The 27,295-nt window shown below is 37.9% G+C and overlaps 2 protein-coding genes across 3 annotated transcripts in view; one reads left to right on the top strand and one right to left on the bottom strand.

Annotated features, from left to right (window-relative positions):
• LOC124155577 (MMS19 nucleotide excision repair protein homolog) overlaps positions 1-16,235 on the bottom strand; it is a 41,632-nt gene extending 25,397 nt beyond the window's left edge. For both annotated transcript variants that reach the window (XM_046529527.1, XM_046529528.1), the window contains exons 1-10: positions 16,136-16,235; positions 15,749-15,987; positions 15,533-15,677; positions 15,184-15,371; positions 10,069-10,230; positions 7,665-7,881; positions 5,150-5,262; positions 4,945-5,065; positions 1,546-1,783; positions 148-239 (exon numbers count right to left, since the gene is read on the bottom strand). In XM_046529527.1, the coding sequence (XP_046385483.1) occupies positions 148-239; positions 1,546-1,783; positions 4,945-5,065; positions 5,150-5,262; positions 7,665-7,881; positions 10,069-10,230; positions 15,184-15,371; positions 15,533-15,677; positions 15,749-15,987; positions 16,136-16,223 (1,603 nt within the window). In that variant the 5' untranslated portion in view covers positions 16,224-16,235. The remainder of the gene's footprint in view (positions 1-147; positions 240-1,545; positions 1,784-4,944; positions 5,066-5,149; positions 5,263-7,664; positions 7,882-10,068; positions 10,231-15,183; positions 15,372-15,532; positions 15,678-15,748; positions 15,988-16,135) is intronic.
• Positions 16,236-16,285: 50 nt separating this feature from the next.
• On the top strand, positions 16,286-27,271 carry LOC124155580 (ubiquitin domain-containing protein 2). Its single transcript, XM_046529533.1, has 5 exons — positions 16,286-16,445; positions 16,745-16,981; positions 21,860-21,982; positions 22,065-22,183; positions 26,000-27,271. The coding sequence occupies exons 1-5, from the start codon at positions 16,364-16,366 to the stop codon at positions 26,141-26,143; spliced, it is 705 nt and encodes a 234-aa protein (XP_046385489.1). The 5' UTR covers positions 16,286-16,363; the 3' UTR covers positions 26,144-27,271.
• The last annotated feature ends 24 nt before the right edge of the window (positions 27,272-27,295 follow it).

Here is a 27,295-nt window from a genome sequence, read left to right as displayed (position 1 = left end):
TTGGAGGGGTGGAAGCGGAATCTCAGGCAACACTCCCGAGGCGGAATATGTCGGGAGATTAGTAACCAGTATATAAGGACCATGATGCAAACAAAGATAAGGGTGCCAGACACGCTATAGGTACAGAACATTAGTCAAATTCATTACCTAAATCAGGAATCAACTTCTTAACAATCAGGTCCATGACTTCCTTTGGGTAATGTTTAGCCTGTGCTTTCAGGCACTCCATGCAGGAATTTCTGTAAACAAGGGAGGTTTATATGAAAACCATTAGTTAGCATAAAAATTCACAAATAAACCCATATACAAATACAGTATACTCTCGTTAATACAAACAACGTTATTATGATGTTCTCGTTACTACGAAACAAATCGTTGGTCCCCACAAAAAGGCCTATCCAATCTATAGTAAAAGAAACGTTAATGCAAAATTTTTGTTATTACAAAATTACGAACCTCAGTCCCGGTCGTTACAAAATGAACTTTATTATGAAGTTCCTCGAACAAGCAACGGCATTTAGATGGATATACACTACCCTAAGTTTCAATAATTGTGCCACCTTTAAGTTCTCCTTATGTACTGTGCCCAAGAGCATCAATTATGGTTCTTTCTTCAGCAGTCATGCAGCATCATATAATAAGCTTTATTCCTATGGAATCATGGTTACCCACTCATGATCGCTCACAAATTGGACGTAAAGTTAGTCCGCTTCCTTGTTTACATGTGACATACCGTTTTCCTTTCTTACCTGGCAACCTTGCCCCCTACCCCAAACTAGACCATTCTGCCTGCCATCGGACAACTGGCAGCTGGACTGTAGGTTTATCAACTTACGATCAAAGTCTCAGAACACATCTAGTTTGTATATTGAGGACTTACTGTAATCTGGAAGATATCAACCCTTGATTGCGTAATGTGGATTTCTTCCACTGAGAAACTTAAACGAATTTTCTTGTTTTTATATAATTGCACGTAATTTAATAACCTTTATTATATACTGTTTTTTTCTGACAATTCCTAAAAGAAACGTTCATACAAAATTTGCTATCATAAACCTCCAGTTTTTCGGTCCGGTGAACTTCGTAATAACATGAGTCTACTGTGTACATGACAAAATCAAGCATTTCCTAAACAACTTTGCACCAAATGCCATAATAAGTGAATAGGATTGTTTTTAGTTTCTGATGAGAGTTGGTCAATACAGATCATTAAAGTCCTTCCACCATTTTGACAGTTACATAGCCATCTTCAGGCCTTGGAACATTAATAGGAATTTCGGAATTAAAAATCAACCAAAAAATGACAATAATTTTTCAAATACTAATGGTTGATTTTTTGTCTCCGAGTTTCCTCATTACGTATCATGTATGAAAATATAGTTATCAAAACATTGGAAAGGTATTAAATACTCCTTTATTGACCAACCCCAAGAAAAAATAAAAAAAATCCTACAAACTTACTGGTCAAAAGACAATTTCATTAAATAATAAGCTAACATAAGACAACATGGTAGGAGAAAAATTGAAGTGAGTCACATTGAATACCTTATTTGTACAGATTCTGCTTCCTCTAACGTCTGACATATAAGTTGATAGACATGCTCCTGCGAAGGAGGAGATGCCTGGGCTGGTAGGGATGCTGTCGAGGAGCACGTCAGAAGTGGCACGGTCAAAGTCAATCCTCGCCACCCTTCCATCCCCAAGCGCCCATTTTCCACCATGCTTTCACTGGCGGCACTCAGAAAAAGTCCAGGAAGACACTGAGACCAGTCTGGTAATGCCTCTAAAGGGAAGGAGAGTTACCATTCGAGAATAAGATAAGATAACAAAATAACATTGCCAGTGATAAGGTTATCTTAAGCTCTTGAAAACGCTTATCTGGAGTTATTATTTTGGTTATTTTCATCTGTCGACCAACAACAAAACTGAAAACTAAATTACCACTAATTTTTCCAATAAAGAGAAGTATTTATTCTTCAATTAAAATTGACTGAAACTACATTTGGCTCTCAAATTGTTTTTTTAAATCAAAACTAATTCAACTGAAATGGAACATCAAGATTGGCATGGAGTTAGGATGTGCCCTAAGCATTAGCAACCTATGGCTGCACATGAACACAGACAATAACAAGAAAAAGGTCCCCATAATAATGTAATTTCTCTTCACAAGGACAACACTATAGCCATTGCAGACAACTGGAATTGAGGCATAACATAGAACTATGATCTATCACCCCATGTCTATCTATCAAGATAGGGATCCAATGGTAGGAGGACGAACCTGGATCCAAGGTATGGATAAACATATTTTACTTTCCATTTAGGTTTCCACATAGCCTTTGAATGGATGAGAAATGGTTTTTATTCTGAGTGTATCTATCACTTTGAACACTACTTTGCAATTACAATTTCAGCTCGCTTCTTCAGGCCCACTGAATGGTCGATGAATAAATCTGTCCTCCCTCACTAGGGTTCATAACAGCTTTCCATATTCAATGTCCCTGACATTTCCCTCGCATGTATGGATTTTATGAAAAAATTTAGAGAGTTATACTGTGATATAAATTTAATTATTAGAAATAAAGCCAAGACGTAGCAGTAGATATAAAGTCATGCAGTGCCAAGTAGACAATACCCTGTGCCGACCAGCCAAGACAGCAACAAAGTGCCCACTTACCCACTCAAACGCAGCAGCGCTCAGCTCATTCAACTATGATTTTCAGTTTTTTCACTCAGCTCTATAGTTTTTCCTTGACTTAGGTCAGATTTTCCTGACATCTCCATTGCTTACAGTCACAATATTCAATTCCCTAATGGGTATGCACATTGCTTACACACCTTATGGTTTGGCACCTTTAAGTTGGGGAATTTTATGACTGGTCGTGTCTGTGGAAGTTGAATTTCCATGGGCTGGCCTGCGGGTACCCACCATCCACATTGTTAAAATTGAGAGGTTTCCAAATTTGATTGCTTCTTTTATTATTAAAGGGTAATAGTAGCCTTCCTTAGTCCATAATGTGACAATGTCAAAATCAGAGTCGTGTGCATTTTCACACCCATGATGTTCTGCTACTGCCAACAAGCACAGTTGTCTATTTTCCACAGCCCTCTAACATTCTGGCAATTTGGATTTTTGTGCCCTTAAGATGTGGCCAATGTAGAATGGAGCGGAATTGATTTTTTTATATTCCCACCAGGGAGCAGTCTTTTATATTCAGAAGTTTGCCTGTTATTTTGGTCATGCACTTGGACAATAAGATAATATTGGATTGGTGAAGAGCTCCCATATGTTCTAAGTTGCTCCAGTGATATGGCCTCTGTTTTCTCTTTCCTTCTAATACAATTAATAAGTACAGTACACCCCCGATTATCCGGGCTAATGGTGGGGAGAGGCGACACAAATAATTGGGAAACACGGATAATCCACACTTTACTTTAATTTCTTTCAATTTTCATAATTTACGTAAATCCAACAATCTGTTATTACTTACACGCATTGTCTATTATTCATGGTGAAGCAAAAACACAGTACTATTCCACAAAATTTATTTAAGCTGTCTACTAGTTTCAACGTTTACACCGTCATTATCTAGAGTCTTGATAATGACGGTGTAAACGTTGAAACTAGTAGACAGCTTAAATAAATTTTGTGGAATAGTACTGTGTTTTTGTTTCACCATGAATATTTCATCGCTCCACCAAGTAACGCCCAAATCAGTTGATTTTATTCATTGTCTATTATTTTAGATTGCTTTCTGGAGTCGTTAAAAGGTTTCTCTTCCCGACTGCGATCTTTTTCGCGGTGATAACGTGATGGTATTCGTATTCCTGCTGCTCCATGTAATACCTGGTTTCCAGAAACCACGCACCCGTGGCTGCGAGGCCACGGATTCAGAAAAGTGGTTAGCACGAATGCTTCGAAACCACTGTGCCACGTCCGAAACTACACTGACAGTCACCATGCAGAGTAGTCATGTTACCCAGGATGCAACTGCTGCAGGACACAGATCCGTAATCATTGACCCCGATCCAGCACCACAATATTTGGGAAAGAGGAGCATGGCACTCCTGTGAAGGCAACAAGTGCGCAATTACGCCATGGTGCAATAGCTGTAAAATGAAACCAGGACTTTAGGCAAATTGTCTACGCAATTGGCGAGTGTCATTCTATGACTCATGCTATCTCGACTTCCACTGCCCCGCTGCTTTCACTTCGACGATTAACGTCCTCTCCAGTTTGGTCTTGACTAATAACGGTTTTAACATGCCAGAGTGCTACAAAATCTCTGGTTCCCTTGTGCCATATTTAACTGCATACGAGACCACGGCAATAATAGCGCTTTTACGATTTGAAATATACAATTGAAGATCGTAGGTAACATATCCCTGTCTTTATGAATGATTAACTGTTGAAGAATCCTTTAAAATTAATCAAGAGTTTTTTTCTTGCCGCTGATCGTTGTCCACAATGCTAGGGCAGGCGTCCAAGTAAACTTGAAACTTTCCTTGTTAGCAAGTAGATAAAATAGTTCTACTTTAAGAAGAGGATTCTAGTGGAAATAATTAGCCCGGTGTAGCATTGCATTAAAAAATGAAAATAACTTGGTGCTTTTGCGTCCAATTTTATATTTTTTTTTATAAAATCGCAGAAAACTTGGAAGGACGGTGAACTCATGCACGGATAATCCGCAACCTGGATAAATCGCACCCGGATAATCGGGAGTCTGCTGTATCCATAAAAATATGGAAAGCCCCTGATGAAAATGCTCATGCGTCAAAGTAACCAATGCATTTAAAATTTCATTCAAAGGATAGAAACAGACAAAGTTATTTTCTTGATTCACCATTGACAACCTAATACTTATGCCCAAAATTACTACATATAAGATTTATCATAAATTTCTTCCATCTATCTTAGATATCATAGAAAAGAAAATAACTTACCTGTAATGTCGACTCTGACCTCATGACACACTTCCAGGAAATTGGAAATAGTTAAAAGTACATTTGAGAGAACATTAGGATTGGGTTTCTTCAAGCACTGCTCAATTAGCTCAGGGAGTACCTGCAAGAAAAGAAATGAATGATCAATAATTGAAACAAAAAATACATTTTCTGGAATTTGAGATGGTAAAAAATTAAATCTTACTCGAGTGATGATGAAGTGGCATGAAAATGATGATGCCCTGGCAGAAGCCAACAACATCTTAGCTGCAGACACAAACAATGTAGAATCCACCTCACTCAAGAAATTCTGCGAAGCTGAAAAGAAGATCGAATGCTGCCTTAGCAAGAAAAATTGTAAGTTACACAATCACAACTCTTCTTTTATCGATTATCTAATCCTGTGTAAATGTGTAAAAATCGAATCATTATAAATACAACTTGGTATTCCTCACAGCTTGGGCAGCCGCAGCTTATCTAGCTTGCCCCCCTTGCACACCACTGTTTACTGCACATTTGCTTACTTGAAAGTTAATTTGATGCTAAAGTGTAAACCCTTTATTTATTTTGCCAAATCCAATGTAGGAGCTGATACACAATTTGGTTATAGGACCAAGCACTCAATCCTAATACTTTGGTTGTAAGGGACACTACCCTAGAATTATGAGAAAGCGTCTCCATGCAGAAAATATAGAGAAAAGTTAGAAAAAAAACAAAGACTCAAATGTGCAGGTCAAATACATTTTATAAGCAGCATACTAAGATTTTTTAAAAAAATATGTCTCAAGGAGTTAAAGGGATAAACGTGTTGAGCAATCATGGTGAAGAAGATAGGTAGTCAACCAAAAAATAAGAAACAGCAGAAGCGCAGAAGGGAAACGTGATAGATCTTAACAATCATGATGAAGGAAACAGTTAATTGTATGAAATTGTTCCTAGTTTGTTCCAAGGTCGAAGGCTGAGGTCAATGGGATGACTATTAGGACCTACCTGCTGGATTTTTTTCTCTGCCTCATTTAGCCATTTTACTTTGACATGCAGAACTAGATTTCCTCCATCTTGGTCTCAAACTGATAGGGGCACAATGGATAATAATGATCAATCAGTGGTAAATGGTAAATCATAAACACAATGATTACCTAAATAGAAAATGGGGTCATAACTTAATGTTTTAACCATCTTAGTATAAAAGTAGTGGTAAAAGAAAAAAACAGAAATAACAAATTTCATCTCAAATGCCTAAAAGTAGTTAAAAATTGAATCTAGGGACAAGTAATATGAGAATCATCACCAACAGAAACACTCATGGATTCACAAGTGAAAGGGGAGCTAGCAAACCTAACTGTAGCTATAACATTAATCCTAATAAAAATCTAGAAATGACTTTATCAAAACGTGTTAAGTTCTTGAAAAATATAACTTTCAATCAACTCAAGGCCAACACCAAATGGTTAAGATAGATAAACATAAACTCATAAACTTTGTGAATAACACACATTTTTGAGGGTAGATTTAATGAAGATTATTCAATTTTATCTTAAAATAACAAGTATAATGTTCAAAATCACTATAAATCCATGGCTTTTTTTGCTTCCCCCACAGTATCCGATGTTTCTTCACAAGCACTTCATAATAAAAAAACATTGCTCATTGTGGTAATATCTCCATCAGACCTAAAGACTTGACCGACTCTAAATTTAGCACAGGCTTTTTCAAAAATTGCAACTTATCAATGCATACTCAAATTTTCCGAAGTATCTCAAACAATCTGGATTTACATGAAGTGTTTGTTATGGTACAATTTATAGTAAAAAGAAAAACCAACTTCTTTCTACCACTTACCTGGAAGAGTTAAGTTATAACTAATGAAAATAGGGGTGCCAATGGAAGAATACAGCAAGAGGAGAAACTTGCAAGAGTGATGTAGAAGGCAGAATAACCAAAAATTCAGAATGAATGCTGAGTACGATTGGATAATAAGGATAGAAGCTTGCACTCGTAAAAGCTACAAATTTTACTTTCCACAGAGCCTTCGTTTGAAAATTTGTATATAACTTGTGTCATTCTGACTGGGTGATAATTGTTAAGTTTGAAATAATAACATTCCATTTCAACAAAGTTGAACATGGAGAAATGGGCCAGAGTCAGTAGTTAGACTAAAGGCCTGGTTACACGGTGCATTAACCCTTACGGGTTAATGTATGAATGCGTGTCTGTTTGCAAGTCCGAATTCATGGACGTTTGCGTGAACGAGGAGCATGGATGAGCGGTTACACGGTACATGCGTCCGCACAAGTTTTCACACATTTTCTCGTAACGTGAGGCATTTAGTTTTTGTTGCCACCAGGTGGCTCTGTTGTGAGTTCAACTTGTGCGAATGCATGAACGAAATTAGAACAGGTTCTATTTTCCGTTCACGCGTTCATGCATTTGTACATTTTGGGGTGGTTACACGGTGAATTTTTACGTTCATTCTCGCGTTCATACATTTAGACATTAACCCGTACGTTAATGCACCGTGTAACCAGGCCTTAATCCTCAATATCACACACAAAATTCAAATAACTTTTTATTTGCATTGTTTCAATTTGTCAAATTTTTCTGGGAGGGCCATCTAGCAAGGTGGTCTCAGCCCCCCTCCCCACAGCATCTCCCAAGCAACACCCACGTTACCATTAAAGGAAAAGTTATTGAGGTTAGAAAAACAACACAGTACTCACCACCAATGGTTTGAGTCAAGAGCTCAATCAGCAGTTTTGATTGGTCTTTATCGACTGCATCAGCAGATAGTTTACGTATTAAAGCTTTTAAAACTGGAATAGCAGCATCTTGAACATCCTTGTCTGTTCCAGGCAGTATTTCTTTTAATATGCTTTTCCATAAAAATTTTAAATGTGTCTCCATGTCTTCCACAGAAAACTTAAGACAAGCCTCTTCCTGCAAATAATTTCCAAATGACACTCATTAATTCCAGCAAACAAGGATTTTAATCGTCGAATCTCATTTTTAAAGTTTTCTCTCCTCGCATTAAAATCGCGATTATAACAAGAATATTATACTCCAAATAACTGTCTTAATTTTTTAACTCTTCGCAGTAAATACAAGATTATAACAAGGCATTTAATCGTCAAATCACATTTTTAAATTTTTCTCTCGTCGATCATAGCTGTTCAACCAATGAAAGCCAAAGTGAAAAGGCATATAAAGCATAGCCTTGATCATTCGATAGACCCTTCATTATCAATGGATCACTTCCCTAGCCCGTCTCCCCGAACCTCCTAACCTATCTTTATTAAACTTCCCCGCCACAATGCATGTAATAGTCCGAATGAAATTGGTGCAACAGATGCAGAGAAAGCATGACACGGAAACCACATCATAAATTGCTTAACAACCATAAATGGATCATGTCTCTCTCTGTTACTTCTTAGGGCTATCCTTTCCAATAAGATGAATAACAGATAGTGTTGTAATAGGGTGGTTTCCTTTTTTTTTTATTGCCTAAATGGAAAGATTATTACTCCTGGAGTACGAATTTCACACTTTTAGATTTTTAAATGACGATATCTATTTTTCGAGATCAAATGAAAAATGTAAATTTTCAAGCACGCGAAAACACGACGGCTAAGTATGAATGCTGGGAAAATCCCATGTGACGTCGTTCTGGTTCCTGCTGCCGCCAAGTGAGGTGACCTTGGGGCGAGGCTTTGAGCGCTGATACGATGCAGGATGCTAGCAGGTAGCAGAGTACCCTCCTAGCAGGTAGCGCTTGAATTAAATAAGGATTATTATTACCCTATCAAACGAAGGAAACTTTCCGAACTTAGTTAATTTTAATGGGTGATTATTAAGAGATGTTTCACTGAGCTCTGTGCCTTATGCATGAATTGGTGATCTCAGACGATGTAAAACTCCTATCTATTCATATAGAAACTAGGTCCCTTTGACGTCACGTGGAGTGGAATCGCATGGACACCAATCTGGCCTTTTTCAAATGAGGATAAAATTGACCATTGCCATTCGTCTAAACTGGGATTTCTAAAACCAAATAATTTGTATATTATGAAAACACTATGCCTTTCGTTTTCTTTGATGAAGGAAACTACCCTATTAATTCAAAGTAAATCATCTCAGTAAAAGATGACACCCAAACATAACCACCCCTGCGAAAATGCAAAGTCACCTCCCTGCTATGTTATTGACTATTTTTCACCGAGACCCAAATTCACAATACATTTAAAGAATTCAGCAGATAGAAAGGAAACAAAATTTATGACAAAAAAATTCCTCGTTCAGCCACTCTCTTGTAAGTTACAAGTAAGAAAAATCAAAAATTACCGCCCAATTTCCATGAGTTGCAGGTATCCTAATGTAGTCCCAGTTCAGTAACTCATTGAGTGGAAGATATGCTTGCAAGAGTGTTAACAACAAGGGACCAACAAGGGACAATCGACGAAACCCAGGAAAAGCTGAGAAACAGTGACACACATGGGATAAGTTCACGACGTCATCAATTTATCTACTAAAGGGTTAAGGCAGTCGATTTTTCCAACCGAATAGCTGAAAAAGTAGGCATCAGATAGAAAAACAGAAAACAACAGGTCTCTTTACTATTTAAATGGTACCACTATCTACAATGAGAGAAAGTTAGTGAAATTGCCTACCTAGTAAAAATGCAACAGATAAAAATTCACGTAAGTTGCCACTCATTCCAAAATCTAATAATGTTATCAGACCATGATTAAAAGCGTAAGTGAAGGCATCAACTCATGCCACATTATACGGATGGTTATTGGATGGGAGTGGTGAAAGATGTGACTTTCCAAGCCCACTCATTATGAACTCACATTCATTCTCAGATATTGATTAAAAAAGGTAAAAGCCCACTAGCTGGCCAAAAGATGATGAGAAGGTCATTAGGAAAGGATTTTTTCCTCAAAGCAGAATTAAGTACTAATTGATGTTCCACTGCAGGAAGACTTTCCACACAAATGGTCCATCACATGTTCACACGTGAAATGTAATTCATAGAGTTTAATACTAAATTATGCCAAGCAATCATTGCATGCTGTGAAATTGCAATAAATCAGAGGACTTAAAAGGGCAAGTGAAGAAGAAACTTACCAAAACATGAAGCGAGTCCAGCTTTGCCACACGGACACTGGAGTCCAGTTTCTCCATCAAAAGAGGCAAACAGTACTCAGCAAATGGCGGAATAGCTACCAAACAGTGAGCTAATGAGTTGGCAAGATCTTCGCGCCTGACTGCATTGGGATCATTAGCTGGCTAGAAGTAATAATTGTGCAATGCATTGCACATTTAAAAAATTAATTGCAAAAGGTAACAAGCCTAATACATTTAACATAAGCTAAGAAGTTACTAAAAATTACTTGAAATTTTAACTTACTAAATGAAAATACCATAATCTATCATTAAAAAAGACAACTGATACCCGAGAGTTTTTCAGAACAGAAGTTCACTTCTTGGGATGGCACAGTAATGATAAAAAAAGGTGAACCACATGGAGCTGTCCTAACAAAAAAAATGGTAAATGATATAATTTTGCACTCTCAACAAAGTTAGCCAGCCTGTTAGCTTCTCCTTAAAAAAGATGCTCCGTTGTTGAAATCGATTGAGATTATTATTATTAATGTATTCTACCGATTAAGGTAGGTTTCCATGGAGTACTAAAGAAGTGATCAGGGAGCCTCCCTTTCCTTCCAGCACTGCCTCCTTCAATTCACTGTAAAGTCTACTCCCTTTCAATCAATCTAAAAATCCTATTCTTTTCCTTACCCTCCCACACTTCCTTGACATTCTACCCTCTAACACCATTTTCATCATACCCTCCCCGCTAAGCACTAACTCCATCCATATCTTCTGTCTCTTCCGTATCTCATCTAAAAGCTGCCTCTCCTCACCCACCCTGTCCAGAACTTCGTTGTTCCTTTTCCTCTCCGTCCATTTCACCCTCTCCATTCTTCTCCATACCCACATCTCGAATGCCTCCAATCTTCTCGTCTTCTTTCCTCAGTGTCTACGTTTCCGCACTGTAGAGCGCTACACTCCAGATCAAACTCTTCACAAAACTTTTCTTTAAACTCTTACATAACAATCCTCTCAGAAGCTCCTTCATGTTCATTAATGCCTCCCTTGCTAGTTCAATTCGCTTCCTCATGTCCTTGTTACTGTGTCCGTTTTCCTCTAATGTGCTGCCGAAATAGTTGAATTGCTCTACCTGCTCAAGTTTTTCCCCGCCTAGATTTATCTTGACTCTCACATTCCTCACTCGCTACGCTTTATAAAACCGCATTACCTTAGTCTTCTTGTGATTAATCCTCATCCCATACTCCTCGCACTGCTCGTCTAATCCATCCACCAGAGCCTGTAGTCCTCTCGTTGACTGGCTAATCAGCGCCTGATCATCCATAAACCTTACCGACTTTCACTCCGGCTTCTAACTCGTCCCACGCTTCTCTTACCATCTCCTCAGCATATATGTTAAAAAGCAGTGGCGATAGAGGACAGCCTTGCCTCACACCTCGGCCAAAGCTTGCCCACCCAGATTCTCCGTCCCCTACCCTCACTTGCGCAGTCTGGGCCATATTCAGATTACGAATTAGTCATCTACCACTCCAATCTACACCTATTCTCTTGAGGATATCCATTAACTTTACTCAGTTCACCCTATCAAACACTTTTTCAAAATCCACAAAGCAGGCATATAGTCATATTCTAGGTTCCTCTCCACGAGGGGTCTCATTATTGCTATTGCATCACGAGTTGACTTCCCTTTTCTGAAACCAAACTGATCTTCACCCAAATACCTCCATTCGTCTGTTCAATATCCTCAGTACCAATTTCGCCTCATGCAATATTAGGCTGATAGTCCTATAATCTCCGGATTCCACAGCTTTCTTCTATTTCAGTAGCAGAATTAAAACCGTCTTCGAAATCCTCCGGCCAACATCCCTCCTCATAGATCCTGGGTACTAGTTCGAAAAATCTTTTATTACTTTCCTTCCCTAGATTCTTCAGAAGCTCACATGGGATATTGTCCACTCCTATTGCTTTCCTAGCCTTCATATCACGAAGTGCTCTCTCTATTTCTGAATCTAATATCCCCGGCCCAAGATTATCCTCCTCTACTGCACTCTCCTTCTCTAAAGTCAATCTCTCCAGCCTGTTTCTTCCGTCATACAGATCCTCCACATATTCCCGCCATCTACTCTGTACCCCTTCTCGTTCGCTTAGCATCCTTCCTTCTTTAGCCTTAATTTTAGTCATGGTTTGCCCTCTTTTGCCGCCCAATAGCGACTTAACTTTGCCATATAACGCGCCTACTTCTTCTTCCTTCTGAAACTTTTCCATTTCCTCACACTGTCTTTTCCACCAATCCTCCCTTGCTCCCATAGTTTCACACCGATTTCGATTATTAATTTATCTATACATTATTTTGCCCTGTTCTGTGTCCACGTTCTTCCACTTCCTCCTCTCCTCCATTTCCCTTATCATGTACTCCGTTATCCATGGCTTCTTTATCCTTCTACTGTCAACGTAACCAACTGACTTCTCCGCCGCTTTGACTATTCCCGTTTTAATATTATTTCATCTTTCCTCAGCAGTCTTAGTACTTTCAATCTCCTGTATACTAATGACCACTCGTTCCTGATATTCTCTCCTCATACTGCCTTTCAGGGCGTCTACGTTCCATTTCTTCGCCTTCCTAACTTTCATAAGTCTTTTGAATCTTACGCGGCATTTCATGAGCACTAGGTTGTGGTCTGAATCTGCATCCGCTGCAAGGAAGCTGCACGAGTTTTTCACACTATTCCTAAACCTCTGTCTTACCATAATGAAGTACATTTGATATCTCCCCACATCCCCTGGACTTTACCATGTGTACCGTTGCCCTTTATGATGATTGAACCACGTGTTTGTGATAATTTGTTTCTCCTGCAAAATTCTGCTGCTCTCTCTCCCCTGTCATTTCGAATTCCTAATCTAAAATCTTCCATTTCGTGTCCATCCCTCCCTTCCCCAACTGAGGCGTTCCAGTCCCCCATCACTACCAGTTTTTTCTTACCCGGTGTGTCTCTAATTATTTCCTCGAGCTGTTCATACACCTCATCTACTTCTTCCTCCCTATGATTGCTAGTGGGCATGTAAACTTGAACCACCACAAGGTTGGTGGGTCGCACCTCAATTTCTACCAACAGAATCCTATCGCTTACCTGGTCTATACCTACCACACGCTTACCCATCTTCCCGTTTAATACTAAAGATACCCCTCGTTGTCTTTCCTCCCCTCCACTATATATAACCCCATACCCATCACTCCAATAGTCCCCCCCATCCCTCCGCCTCACCTCGCATAATCCTAAGATATCTATCCTCCCTTTATCCATTTCCCTTTTGATATTTTCTAACTTCCCCACCCTCATCATTGTCCTCACATTCCACGTCCCTACATTTATAGCCGACACCTTTTTTTCCATCTTCTTTTCTTCTCTCTTCATTGCTGCTGCTGCTGATGATGATGATGATGATGATGATAAAGATAAGTCTCTGCAAGGATATCGCATGTTGAAGACCCCGAGGACCTTGCAGACCTTGCTGCCGTGACCGACACCCGCCCTTTGCGGACGGGTCTGACGGGTCGATGAGATCCCGAGGCTGACTTGGTTGCACTCCATCTTTTCATGGAAGAGATAGATAGTATGGTTTCCCACTTCCGTTCCAAGTGTTTTTTACGTGACACCATCACGTGGACTACCTTTCGTTTGGCTCCTACCCTTCGACCTATCTGGCATGGGTGGCCCTACAAGGAATAATTTAGAATTAATCCAGCCAGTGCAGCTATAGTGGTCATAGGAACGCATAATCCTTTCCACCACGACAAGGTTGTAGCCCAAGGGAAAAGTCGATTGCGGTAGGTACTTATAAATCTAACTTAACCATGCTTAACTAACATATTTTCACTAGCATTGAGTTAATCAACTAATTTGATTAGAGTCTTTGAGAGTTGCTGATTTTAAAATATAGCCAAACCCCACCATGAATGACGGAAATGAATACTTGCATGCCTGCATCACAGAGCCATACTAGGCCCTGCGCAATTGAGAGAATGACCCTGTTGGGACAGGAAGGTTTTGAGCCACAAACGGATCATTTATATTATATTATACAATGGGACTGGATTTCTCAAGAGTTCAGAAGTGAAATAGCAAAAATGAAGTTGCTAAGTTTGTAATATCGTGAATGCCCTCCAGATTCCTCACTTAAGATAGCTGGGAAATAAAATGGGTATCAAGGAAGAGATTAATGGAGGGCAAACAAGATGACAAGCTCATTCCTTTTTCATTTTTTCTATTTTTAATAGTATGGCTAGGCAGCTTCCTCCACTGCTGAAGACAATTTGGTGAACAAGCATTCTTCATAAAATGGAGTCAAAATAAATTTTTAAATCAATAAAATAAGAGATTTTGAAAATAAAAGGTTCAATAGTACAGATTAAATACTATGCAAGGACTGGAAGAAGAGTTTGTACACTCGTGTCATTTCATGAAATAGGCTTTCCTGCACTGGATATTTTACTCCATATGATTCAATAATTTTCACTCTTGGTTGGATTGTAATTTACGAAATTCAAAATAGAAATACTTAACCAATCTTTTGAATGCTGGAGATGTACTTTTGGAGATAAATTATCCTGTACCTCCAAAACCACTATAGTAACAGATCTTTTTAAAATAAATGAGTTACTTTGTAATTTCTTAAATAATTTGCTAATTGATAGGTTCACTATTTCAACTCAAAGACCTTTTACTAACTTTCCTCTGGTGCACTTCAAACCAATCCTTGGCCATTTAAAATGCCACAAATTACTGAGTTTACATTCGGAGATCTCCAGGAGCCCCTGAGTGCCCCTATATGTGAGCCATTCAATAATGTATGGAATAAAAATCACACCAAGCTAAACCCTGGCCTTTGGCCTGGAGGTCTTACTGCAAAAATGTTGTTCGATAATTACTACATGCCCACTATCAGAGAATTAAAAAATATATAGAAAACAGAGATTTAAACATCAACACAATATGCATTATACATACTTATCAATACACCACACATATATCGATTCTGAAATTATTAATTCAAGATCAAGCCGAAGAGCCAAATAAATAATAATCCACTTCCAACAAAATAACATTCACAGATAATTCTCAAGAAGTAACTTACAGGGGAAAAGTCCACAGGAAAATAGCATGACATCACATCAAAAACTTCCCCGGTTAGATGTCCTAGAGGAAAGGTTTCCACAAAAACTGGAAGCATATTAAAAAGAAAAAGTAAATTCCGTGGATCACGTTCACCATCTATAAATTGAATAACTCCAGCGATCAAATCAGGGCCCATCTTTTTTAAATCTGAAATGAGGATTAAATCACTGTAAGTATAATCATTCTCCTGCACATACATATGAATTGAGGGTTAATTAATGAAAGAATACAAGGACAAAACCAGTAATCTCAATATAGCAAAATACAGTAAACAAATACAGTCGAGAGCTTATTTCGATACCACTTACCATCTGACTTGTTGAGGGTTAATGTATTCAAAATACTGTAAATAACTTTGCGCTCACTATGAAGCTGCGACTGACAACTTATTTCCCGAAACATTGTCGTCATGATAAGAACAGGGGCTTCGTCGGGTAAATGTCTCATCGCCACCTGCAAGGTAAGATAAATTAAGACCGTACCAATGAACATATAGAACTGAGTTTACGATTTAACGCTCTTACAATCGCCAAAATTCCTTGAAGTACAGCTGGAATGACACTATGATGATCTTTCAATCGATCGGACAGAAATGTCGATATGTAATGCAATTCATCCTCTTGAAGAAAATCGAGGGGCATACTTTGGAGAACACATGCTAGCACTTGAGTTCCACGGCAACGAACCTGTGGGTCTTGATCAGTCAATGCAAACCTAAGCTTATCTATCAAGTCGACGAAAAGCAAGGTTTTCAGCTGAATATCTGAGAGAAAATAAATTCAATATTACAGTAAGCTGTGTCACGTAACCCGGGTGGGTCTTGTTTTGACATACAACTACTTACAAGACACTGGAAAGACAAAAACCTTAAAATAATAAAAGCACAGCACTAATATGAAGATTCTCCTTACCAGAAGCAATACCATGACAACAAGCTTTCAAGTTATCTTGCTCTTTAATGATTTCCCGGAGTTTATCATCTAACGATGGTGCCGCCATTTCTGTTTTTCTTGTTCTACTTTAGTGCCCTCGGTGTAATGAAAGTGAACTTCTCGAGAATGGTCGGAAAATGGATGAAGGCCTCGCAAATGAACTGGTGATTAATTTGGCTGCGATGCCGCTAAGATTTAATACTCAGAATGGGAGGATGCATTGGTATTAATCGCTCGAGCAGTGGGACCATTGAAACTACTTCCGAGGTTGTCTCAAGGCCTAATTCTGGTAAGATCGTAAGCTACATCTTGGTCAAGCATTGAATTTGGGACACCATAATGTTTGTGGTAGAAAGCAAAATAAATATGCATTTATAAATATAGATGATAAACCTGCACGTCAAATGAAACTTAAGTCGTGCATTTTAAATACAGAGCTTTTGCAATGAGCGTCGTGTTTTTTATACGCTGTGAAATATGTGGGGGGATATCTATTTAGTGGTCGTAAGCTAAGGTCTATGTTGTGCATTTTGATCTACGCGTTGAATTAGCAGTGGCGGATGACCTTTCTATATTTTCATCTTTTAGGTAATACGCGAAAAAATCATCCATTATGCCATGAAACCATACGGTGGAAATCCGATGTACCTTTGACGGACGGGCAGCTGAGGAGTAAGCGCGATGAGTTTTGGGATACCGCTCCAGCTTTCGATGGACGTAAGGAAATCTGGGATGCACTTAGAGCCGCAGCAACTGCAGCGGAGTCGCAGGACTTCCAACTTGCTCAAGCTATACTTGATGGAGCAATCATATCAGTTCCTAATGGTAATTAATAAGAGTGATGATTTTCCATTAAATTAGTTTTTTTGCCTACTGAGGAAATCTTTGCGCTGCCAATTAAACAAAGCTGGCAGTGGATTTTTCAAAACTGAAGTTTTCAACACAAGTTCAAGGCGTGAAATAGTGGAAAGAAGGGTGCTATTGTTTATAATATTAAGGTAAATTGGTGGTGTTTTTGGTGAAGAAAAGATAATGTGCTTGCGTTACGCCACTACTTCAACTTTAATTTTCTTTCGCGATAATAACTCTTGGCTGATCAACTCTGTCAGTAAGTTGTCTTTCCCTTTAACTTTTGCTAGTTCATTCACATCCCTGAATGTTTCTTGGCTTGCTTCTATTACTCGTGTTGTGGTCTATGCCGGGGATTTAGTTCTTAAATTTTTCCATCCACTATGGTTCCCCATTTTGAGTCCTTTTAAGTTCACTGTCAGCCTGTGAGTTAGCCACCAATTTTCTATGATCGCTTTTCCTTTGTTGGGGCATTTCTCTTCTCAGAGCAATAAATTATCTCTAGAGAAAGGAATCTTTTCAGGTCTATTAATATGAACTTTTCTCAGGATTTAGTGTGACTTGAATGTTGCATAATAAGTATATACTTTCAAGGTCCAACATATTTCTTGTCATCAGGAATATGTCAGGCAATGCCCTGTCTAGAGTGGACTTACTGATCTTACCTAGCTTGAAAGCCTAAAGAACTTCATTCAGTTAAGTTGAAAACACGATCTGGCCTATTAAATTTCCTAGAATCTGTAATTAGATAATGTTGTATTATGTTAATGAATCTGGTGTGAATAATGCCAAGAGGCCCCTTCTTTCCCTATCCCGGGACTCAACTTATTTAAAGTCATGGATTCAAAATTTAGGTTAGAGAGTATCACTCAAAGCATCATCACGAAAGCATTTTAATAAGTGCTCGTGAAACAATGGGTGCATTGTGCCACAGTGAAGTGATCAATGTTTCATTAAGAGACTGAGCAGAGAAAATCACATGGCTGAGAAGTAACCACTTAAGTGAGCAAATATATCCTTCATCACTACATGGCAGAAGTGAAGGAAACCAGTGAGACTCACGATGCATACCTTTGCAAATGGTGCATTCACACAGAGTAATGAGTAACCATGAAATCATGATCAGCACATCCCTGAGTGAAGTGAGAGTGTAAGAACCCAGTGACCAAATTTATGCTCAATGCATTAAATGTGTTGAAGTTTTGCTCACAGAATTTAAGATATGGACAAATTGGTGTTGGGAATCAGGTTGATGTGGTGGTTAGAGTACTGGCTTCATACCCCATGTTCAAACCGATGTGGAATGTGCTCAAATCCAAGTGGAGGCAAAGATTTTCAGAAGTTGCCTGATCCATACGTCATTGTCATGTGGTGGATGCCTCAAGTGCGACACTGCGTCCATCGGACCAGATAAGCCATGGTCTCCTAGGTGCCTTTCGTTGAGAGCTGGGTTTCTCTTCACTCTTCGTCCTTTATCCTTCACTCATGGCCCAAATGATCTCGGTCACCACCTCTAATGCCATACCATACGACATGGTTCTCCTTGTGTTAGAAAAAAATCATCAGTTCTCTTTCCAAGCATTGTAAAACCTTCAGTGAATACATATTCACTTCCCAAATGGTATAGGCACTATATTTTATCCTATTTTTGGATTGATGTATGAACGTTTTAAAATTTTACCTTCAAGCTCTTATTGTTTTGGTAGTCCCCTAAATAATGTGTGTACTTTTTCGGAGTACGACTGTAAGAAATTCCCTACTTTCCCTCCTCCGAAACTCAAACTTCGGAAGAGGAAAAGGTTGGAAAAAATACTGCTTTTGTCAACGACAAGAGGTTGGGAGAGGTAGTAAGGAAATCACCGATGATGTAATACTTTGTACCCAAGCCCATATTAAGGGCAAAATGGCTCCTCTATTGCCAATTTCAACAGGGATTTAATGATTCCGTGCATTAAGTTTTTGCGTCAGCAGCTTGTTATCTATCCACGAGGGAGGTGGTGTCTGGCTGTCTTTCGTCCTGGAAGTGCTGAATTTTATGGAATGGGCTTGAACTAAATTCATGAGGAATATGTGAAGGGCTTCAGTCAGTGCCTAAGGAGTGTTTTAGCAACAAACAGTAGAGAAGAAGCAGCGGTCAGGACTCGACACAACAGCAGTGAGGAAGAAGATGAAAGTGAGGAGGAGTATCTTAGATGCTGGGCTCTATTTACCACCTAATTATTTTGCAGGCTACTCGTAATGAATAGGCACTTCCAACTCCAGCCATGAACTTTCTTCTAGCACTCCTCCCCGTTCCCCCATTCCAAGAGATCTTTCACTCCAAAACCTTTTTTTTTAATCTCTCCTAGCGCATTTTGCTGATCTCCCTGACACCAACTTATGCATCACAAACCCCCTGCCCTAGTATCTCCACCCCTCCCTCCGGTGACTGAGCTTGAGTGCATCGTAAAAAAACACTGCTCCCAAACGTAGTCTCAGACAAAACTGAAGGCCCTTTACCCACCCTTTTTCCTCCTGCACTCTCCACCTCTCTTTATCCTGCCCCCACTTCCTCGACTAGGAAATACCCATCCCAATCTTACTGACGCTACCCTCTTTGAACGCTCTGCGGCTTTCGAGAAGGACATGGTTCATCTATCCCAGCAACAGGGACACGTTTCCTACTGGAGAGAGGCTGGAGAAGTATTTTCCATTATCGGGGAAATGAAGAGGAAAACTTTGTTCTCCACATTCATTTTGTGATATTTTAAGTCTGCCCTAGCTCCTGTGAGACTTGGTAGATTAGCATCCCCTTCAACTCCGTCCATTTATAATTTTTCAATGTTGGTTTACTTTCATGAACACTTGAAAATGATACCTTAATACGTAGGCTGTCTTGAGTTTTCGGGTTTCATTCTTCACCGTTTTTAAAATGATGCTATGTAACTTTGATGTAGAAAAAAGATTTTCTAGTTTTAGCGCTTGAAATAGGCACGCTGTAAACAAATATGAATATATTTGCATGGATGGGAGAAAAAACTAATCAATGGTCGAATTAAGTTCTTCTCAAGTTTCTGTCCGGGTAAGGCATTCCATCTACCTCTCTGGGGACGTTTCTATCGAAGACTTATCCATCATCATCAAGGCCGTGCCCCGTGAGATGACTGCATTTATAAAATTGTCTCTCTTCTTCTCTGCAGACTTATATCATTCGAAATTAGTTACTTGCTTTGCCCTTTCCATGCTACAAATTATTTACGATTAAGGCATGAATAATTTTTAGTGCTAAAACTAAGAAAATATTTTTTCTATACCGATGATTCTTAGCATAATTTTCAATACGATGGAGAAAGAAACACAAAAACTAAATGAGGTTAAGGTACACGTTTTGGGGTATCATTTTTGGGAATTCATGCAAGTAAACCAATACTTCACTTAAATATTTTGAGAAAAAATGAATGTGGATATTAACGTTTCTCTCTTTATTTCCTCGATAATGGAAGATGCTTCTCCAACCTTTCTCCTGTAGGAACTTTGCTCCTGTCCGCAAAAAAAGAAGAAAGACACACTATATAAACATGGCACCTCATACCCAGCATGAATGGCTTTGATGACTAATAAAAAGTCTTCCATTTTAACCTCCTCAAAGATGATGGAGCACGGCACGCAGACGGAGAACCCGAAAAGAATTGACTTCAAATATTCGCCGGTAGAAAATCATATTCTACGTAATTTATGATCACAACTGATTCATAATGAAAATAATTAATTAAAAAGGCCGTATATAATTGAAAATACAGAGGGAACTACAAATTTTAACCTACATAGGTTATTTTGGAAACAGGCTAAGACCGTTTGTTTTTCTTGTCACTGAGTGATAGCGGGCAACATAAATGGCAGTTAGGCCAGCTGCCATTAAAATTTTTTAGGCATTGGAAACAAATATCTATAGTAGTAGTTATGCAGAGATAATAGTTGCTACTCGTTACTGACCACTAATTTCTAAGATTAAATTCGTGTACAAAGATTTTCAATTTGTTATTTGATTACGTTTTTTAAAATGGGCAGTAATTTCTTTCGGGCTAGGATCGTTGATATTTCACTTTAAAGAATGGGCAGTTTAGGGTCGTATGATTTTTTTTCTTTTGCAGCATAAAATCAATAACAATAGGCAATTTTTTAAATTCTGGCGTAAATAACCAGCGAAAACGTTTTAAAAAAGGCCACTAAAGACAAAAAAGGGTGGTGGGAAAAAAAGCAAACATTTTTTCATGACTCCGACTTATCAAGAGTTTACTGTAATTGCACCAAGATCAAGAAAACAGGAACCTTTGCTCATGTAATTTCTGTAATTATAATTTTCACCATGTTGCACTCACTTTGGTGATATTGAATGCTTTTTTGCAATTGCTAATTGGATAAATGAATACATTAAATTCCCAATTATCCTTGCTCGCATAATCTATGTTGCAGATTATCTGTGCATGAGTTTCTCCCTCTGTCAGTGTTTTCCAAGATCTTTGTTCAAAGTGAAATCAGACACAAAAACACCAGGATTATTGTGTTTTAATGAAAGGATAAACAAGGCTTATTATTTCCATTAGATTTCCCTTTGTTATTATTTTATTAACTTGCTGGGAAGGAAAGTGTCAAATAAAGATGATTGAATGATCTACGGCCATTGAACAGTTGAAAGAAAATTAATTCCTCTTTGTACTGTGTATCAGAATTCTTTGGCCTAATCACAATCTTCAAGGTTAAAGTTGAGCTGAATTGCTTACGAGTTCTCTTTTTAATAGAATTCTGTTATTACACCCATATATATTGTTACTTTTGTGTCTAATATTTGTATTTAATTGAATTTTACCTTCTCAGGTTTCTTGACAGAATGTTATGATGAACTAGGAAATCGCTATCAAGTTCCAGTTTACTGCCTTTCATACCCTATTAATATTGTGAAAGAAGCTGGGGGCAGGGATTCTCCTGTTGAATGTTCAGGTGTAGTATAACTTGTGGATTATTTTCCGTTATTTATTAGTGCCATAAAATATGTTCTGTACTCATTGTAAAAACTTTTCAGATTCTCCAAATGGAGGGACCGAAGTGATTCTGAAGTTGAGGCTATCATCCACATGTTCAGACGTTAAGCTTAGTGTGTATTCAAGTGATACTATTGCCATAGCAAAGAAAAAATTACAGGTATGTCAATGAGAGCTAAACATTTCCTTTTATTATCATAGATTAGTTTCTTAGATCATAAAGAAAAATGGTTGGTTCTTTCCACATAAATTCATGTGTTAATATCATTGCATTGTTTCCCCTTTGTCATCAGAAAGGTACCGCCATATATCACTGTATTGTTTATGATCTATTTCCTTTAATGTGATGATGAAATGCAATGTGAAAATTAAGATCCATTGATATCAAATTTATGAGGAAAGAACCTTGTGAGTAGTTTGCAGTTAAAATTTTCCCCAGGTAGAGTTGGAGACTGGTGTGTGATTGTAATATGAGAGATACCTGATATAATAGCATTTGTAAGGTTTCTATTGCTTCAAGTTCACAAATCAACTGTAAGGTGTTGACTAATTTTTAAACCTGTGCCTATTGTGGTGGCTTTTTGCCTGTATTATGTTGATAACATAAATATCAAAGTTCATGAAATTGTATAGAACAGTTAAGATTCTTTTTAAGTGAATCCTGGATCTGTGATTTTATACTCCTAATTACACCCACTCCCCGATTAATGTATCCAATTTATGCTGTTCTGCTTTAGCACTGTTTATAATTTGAGATCCTGTTTCGGAACATAAAATCCCTTATTAGAAACGTTGTTACTAAATATTGCCAATAAAAATTGTATGAAAGAAAAAATGAAAACAGCTTGACCAAGATTTTCGTGATTACGTCATATAATAATTTCTTGATTGGTGAACCTCTCCAATAAGTTATGTACCTTTTAAAAATTAGTTCTTCACTGTGCTAAATCTAAAGCTTTAATGTACTATTTTTCTCGTTAGGATAGAGAATGAATAATACTAGGCAGCCTGACAAAGTATATAATACTGCTAGGTGTGAAGTTAGAAGCCTTACAATGTCTACATGCGGGTCACTTAGACAATAACAAGGATGCTCCCTCATAGTTCTTGTTTTATGAAATATTGATCTAAGGCTTTTTCTTAGAATTCTTCATACTAAGTTTGTTTCTTCTTATTTAAAAATTGTGTACAGCCAAAGAATCCAGAATAAGGTATGTATGTAATTATTGTCAACTTGTCTATCACACAAGTTTTGTTGCGATTTTGTGATTGATAGATTAATGAGTAGTTTATTGTTTTATCTGATATTTACCAACTTATTTTCTTTGTTTTTCTGTCTTTCAAAGCATTTAAAGATTCAAAGGGATTGTTTGATTACAACTTGAAGTTCATATTTGTCGAGATACAATTGCATATGTGAGAAAAAATTAATTGATATCTAAGCAAATGGCTTGATAAGGAGCCTCTGGTTTATTAATGTTATTACTTACTGTAAAGATATGCACCCCTATTTTGAGCATCGGAGCTAAGGAATAAAAATTTGCAGCATTTTTTTAATCCTACCGCGCTGTGTTGCAGACATATGCCTGGGCATATGGCAGTTATCCAAATTTACACGATATGTTTGGCACTCTGAGATAAATAGGTATTCACTTGTAGTCGTAATCTTATGATGCTAGGGATGGTCGCATCGGATACCTTTGATCCAAATGTCCACCGATAATGCCCTTCACCTTATACTTCGGATCCAAATTCGTCGAAGAAATTGAGTCTGTATCCGAAATTTTAAATCAATGCTTTCGTGAATCCAATGTCCCATAAGAGGGAGTAAAAAGAGTTCCGATCCTCTTCTGCATGCGCCGTTGCTCTATGATGCTTGTCCTACTTATGAATAATTTTGTTAAAAGTTCTCATGGGAGTATTGCAATAGAATATCAGCCGTGGAAAATTGTAAGGCAAAACACGACAGGCACATAGCGTGAATATTCCGAAAAGATTGAACAACAATCAGGGGAATCTCAGTGCCGTAAGATAATAACCATGGCGTAGATTTCATAAAACCACCCTCAGCCCTCCATCAGCCCATGCCTCTGACATTTTTTTTTTTCCTTTCCGAGATCCCATAGACCATAACTCCGCAAAGGAAAAATCACTTGCTTCAAAGGAAAATATAAAGTTACATGGCAACGTGTTTCAAAGCAATGGAAACGTGTTTCATCCCTACCCCGTCTCACCAACTGACCTTATTCGGTCTACCAGCTTCAATTCTCTTAGTTTCTGAAGGCCAAATGCTAGGTGAGTCACCTACTGAGCTCGAAGATATCTCGATAGCTTTCAGTAATTGCATGACACGCACAAGGTTCAAAAAAGAATGAGACCTAACGCGATGCATATCTGCCAGCATTTAGGTTTTTTAAGCTCTTATTGATTGACACAAAAATCTATAGTTTCAACAAGGCTGCTAATATTCTACATACTCCAAACAGCAAAATTTCGGAAGAAACAAGCGTAGTATGAGCGCATTCAAACAAGAAGAGACAGACTGGAAACTTCAGCGAATGCAAATTGAGTATATCACATTGCTGCACCTTCACCCCTTCGCTTTGAAGGCAACAACATCAAGTGCAAGATCAATGTTCTTCCCTTGCTCCTTCACTCGTTGCTTGGAAGACAGAGGGAGCACGCTCCTTACCTTCTACCTCTCCTTCAGCGCTCTTCACTTACTAGCATTTCTGATTTCGTCTATCCACCATTTAGTCCAACAATGTACACACTTGAAACTGCAGGTTTTGACGCCAGTATAATTTTCAATTGTAGTTATCCTCATAAAAGTGTCTGAAGATGATTTTTGAAAAATCAGACCCTTAGGGTAATGGAAATTACTTGGCAGGATAGACGTTGACCATTAACCAGATATCCTTAAAATCTAAAATTTTCTCTAATTTAGATAAGCAATTGATTTTTGAAGTTTTAAAGCCATGGGATGTCCACTAGCGCACTCACTGGAGGGTTCATAAAAAAACCCGCGTGATCTTTTCCATGTTCTCCTCCAAGGTATCGATGCTTACAAGTATACTTACAAGTAAGAAACACAAAGAGGAGCATTTTAAAAATACGTTACTGAGGGAGAAACTCCCCTGCCTCCCGCTTGTTTGTTTTACCTTGGTTGTTAGATAACTGACTCGTGCTGAAAATGAAGGCCACTCAGTTCCCCTTTGGACTTGCTACCAGGGAACAGGAGGGGGGAAGATAAGAAGTTCATGTTCGAGACATCCCCATTTCCTGGGAAAAAAGATGCGTCTCTTACATGCCCTTGTACAATATTCATATTAATCAGTATAATATGCTGCATATCTAATAAAAACTATGTATAAATGATGTGAGAATGAAGATTTCCATGATGTGCAGTAAAATTCATCATTTTTTGTTATTACCTTGTCAGTTCCTGTGGCAAGTACAAAAGTTTTTCTGCCACTACTGCCAGTGTTTTAAGGTTGAAGAGGTTGTTCATTGACCTAAAGACGTTGGCAGTAGGGCGAGCAATACTGTTGTCTTTGCCACAGTAACCGACGTAGTTACCGAAAATGAAGTAATTCAATGTATGAATGAAGTTTATTTGTGAAGTGATTTTAACATCCTATTATTTTCAGCATAGAGCAAGAGAAATCTCTCCAGTGTGAGTCTTGTGATGGTGATAGCTCGAGAACTTTTTAAGCTCCATAACATTAGTTTTTATGAAACATTAATTCAAATACACTGTTTCAATTAGAGCTCAATTTTCACTGAACGAATTAGGAGCACTATCGGGGATTGGGTGTACTTAAGTGCTTTAAACACTAATTATGTACTAAGCTAAAATTACTTTTATCATTCAGTCTAATGATTTTTCATGGTAATTACTAATTAATATTTGTAAGTAATTTTATTTGTGTTAGGAAAAATTCATGCCAACCATTGTTTCTTTTCTCACTTACAGAATCAGGAATTCATTGAGCCATCAAGTCAGAGATGGTTCTTTGGTGGGAAGCTGTTAAGTGATAAAATGAGGATTGAAGAGGCTAAGGTGACCCCAGGCTATGTCATTCAGGTCATTGTTAATACTTTGAAGGACAGCAGTTGAGTCTGTTCCCAGATATGGCAGCTACCGCTTTTCCTGCCAGGATATTTGGAATGTGTCAAACTTGTAAGACTGAAGATTTACTTCCGTGCTAAGCATTGTGTGAATGATTTCTTCTGAAAATCCAGGGTCACATATATTATCATTGTTGCCCTAGATTGACTTAAGTAATTATGAACATTATCATAATCAACTCATAATAAATGAATATTTGCTGGTGCTTCGCATTGAGCAAATATTGGGTGCCTGAAAGTTTTAAAAAATGTACAAGTTGTGCGTAAAATGGAGCTATGTTTCAAGCATGAAATTCAGCGAATTCTAATACTCCATATGAAAGAATATATCACCTGTAAGGTAATGCATTGAAGCAATTTTTTTATTCACAGTGAAGTAATCAGTAGTTCATCATGAATGTTGGATGTCCAGTTATATATTGTGTTATTTCTGTAATAATTCAAGTTTGGCTTTTTTTTTAGTTTGTGAATTTTAAATTTTAATATTTTTCCATTTTTGTATTACTTTTTCATGTTCTTTTAAGCATTCGTTTCCTTAAAGTTGGCATCTAGCAGAGATTTTTTTATAGATAAAAATGTATATAGGATTTAAGTTTGATTATGGATTCTTATTCCACCACAAGGAACTGTAAATAATGTAAAGAATTAATCAATTCAGTTGTATCTTGTGACCAGTGCTGCTCCAGCTATTTCGGTATTGGCAGTTATGATACAGAATCACTACCTCAAATTATTAGCAGGTGCTGGAAGGTTTTGGCTAGGCCTGATTACCACTTCTCTGCTAAAGTTGTGTCTGCCAAAACCTAGAGAAAAGTGTTGATCTGTGGAGGATACCATTGTTTTATTATTGAGTGAATTTTTTGTGATCAATTTATCTATGTTTATTTCAACTTAACCATACATTCCAACCTCTTGCAAAAATCAGAGTATACTGGTCTAAAATGGACTCAAGAAAATTAAAAACAAGAGCTCATTGATTGTGAAAAATACTCTGTAGATAATATCACAAGATATGGAGTAGCAAAGAATTACTGCATGTTGACTTACCAATGTTGAAAATATTGTCAGGCGAGTGCACAAACTGGTGTAATGGTTACTAAACAAAATTAACTCATAACACCGTGATGAAATTTCATTGATT

Source organism: Ischnura elegans, chromosome 3 (assembly GCF_921293095.1).
Source record: "Ischnura elegans chromosome 3, ioIscEleg1.1, whole genome shotgun sequence".
NCBI classification, from domain to species: Eukaryota; Metazoa; Arthropoda; class Insecta; order Odonata; family Coenagrionidae; genus Ischnura; species Ischnura elegans.
This window is presented reverse-complemented; position numbering and strand designations above follow the sequence as displayed.

Coding starts and splice junctions, on each gene's coding strand:
- LOC124155580 (XM_046529533.1), top strand. CDS start 16,364: ATGGGAGGATGCATTGGTATTAATCGCTCGAGCAGTGGGACCATTGAA. Junction 16,446..16,744: donor TGTCTCAAGGCCTAATTCTG/GTAAGATCGTAA, acceptor TTCATCTTTTAG/GTAATACGCGAAAAAATCAT. Junction 21,983..22,064: donor TTCTCCTGTTGAATGTTCAG/GTGTAGTATAAC, acceptor AAAACTTTTCAG/ATTCTCCAAATGGAGGGACC.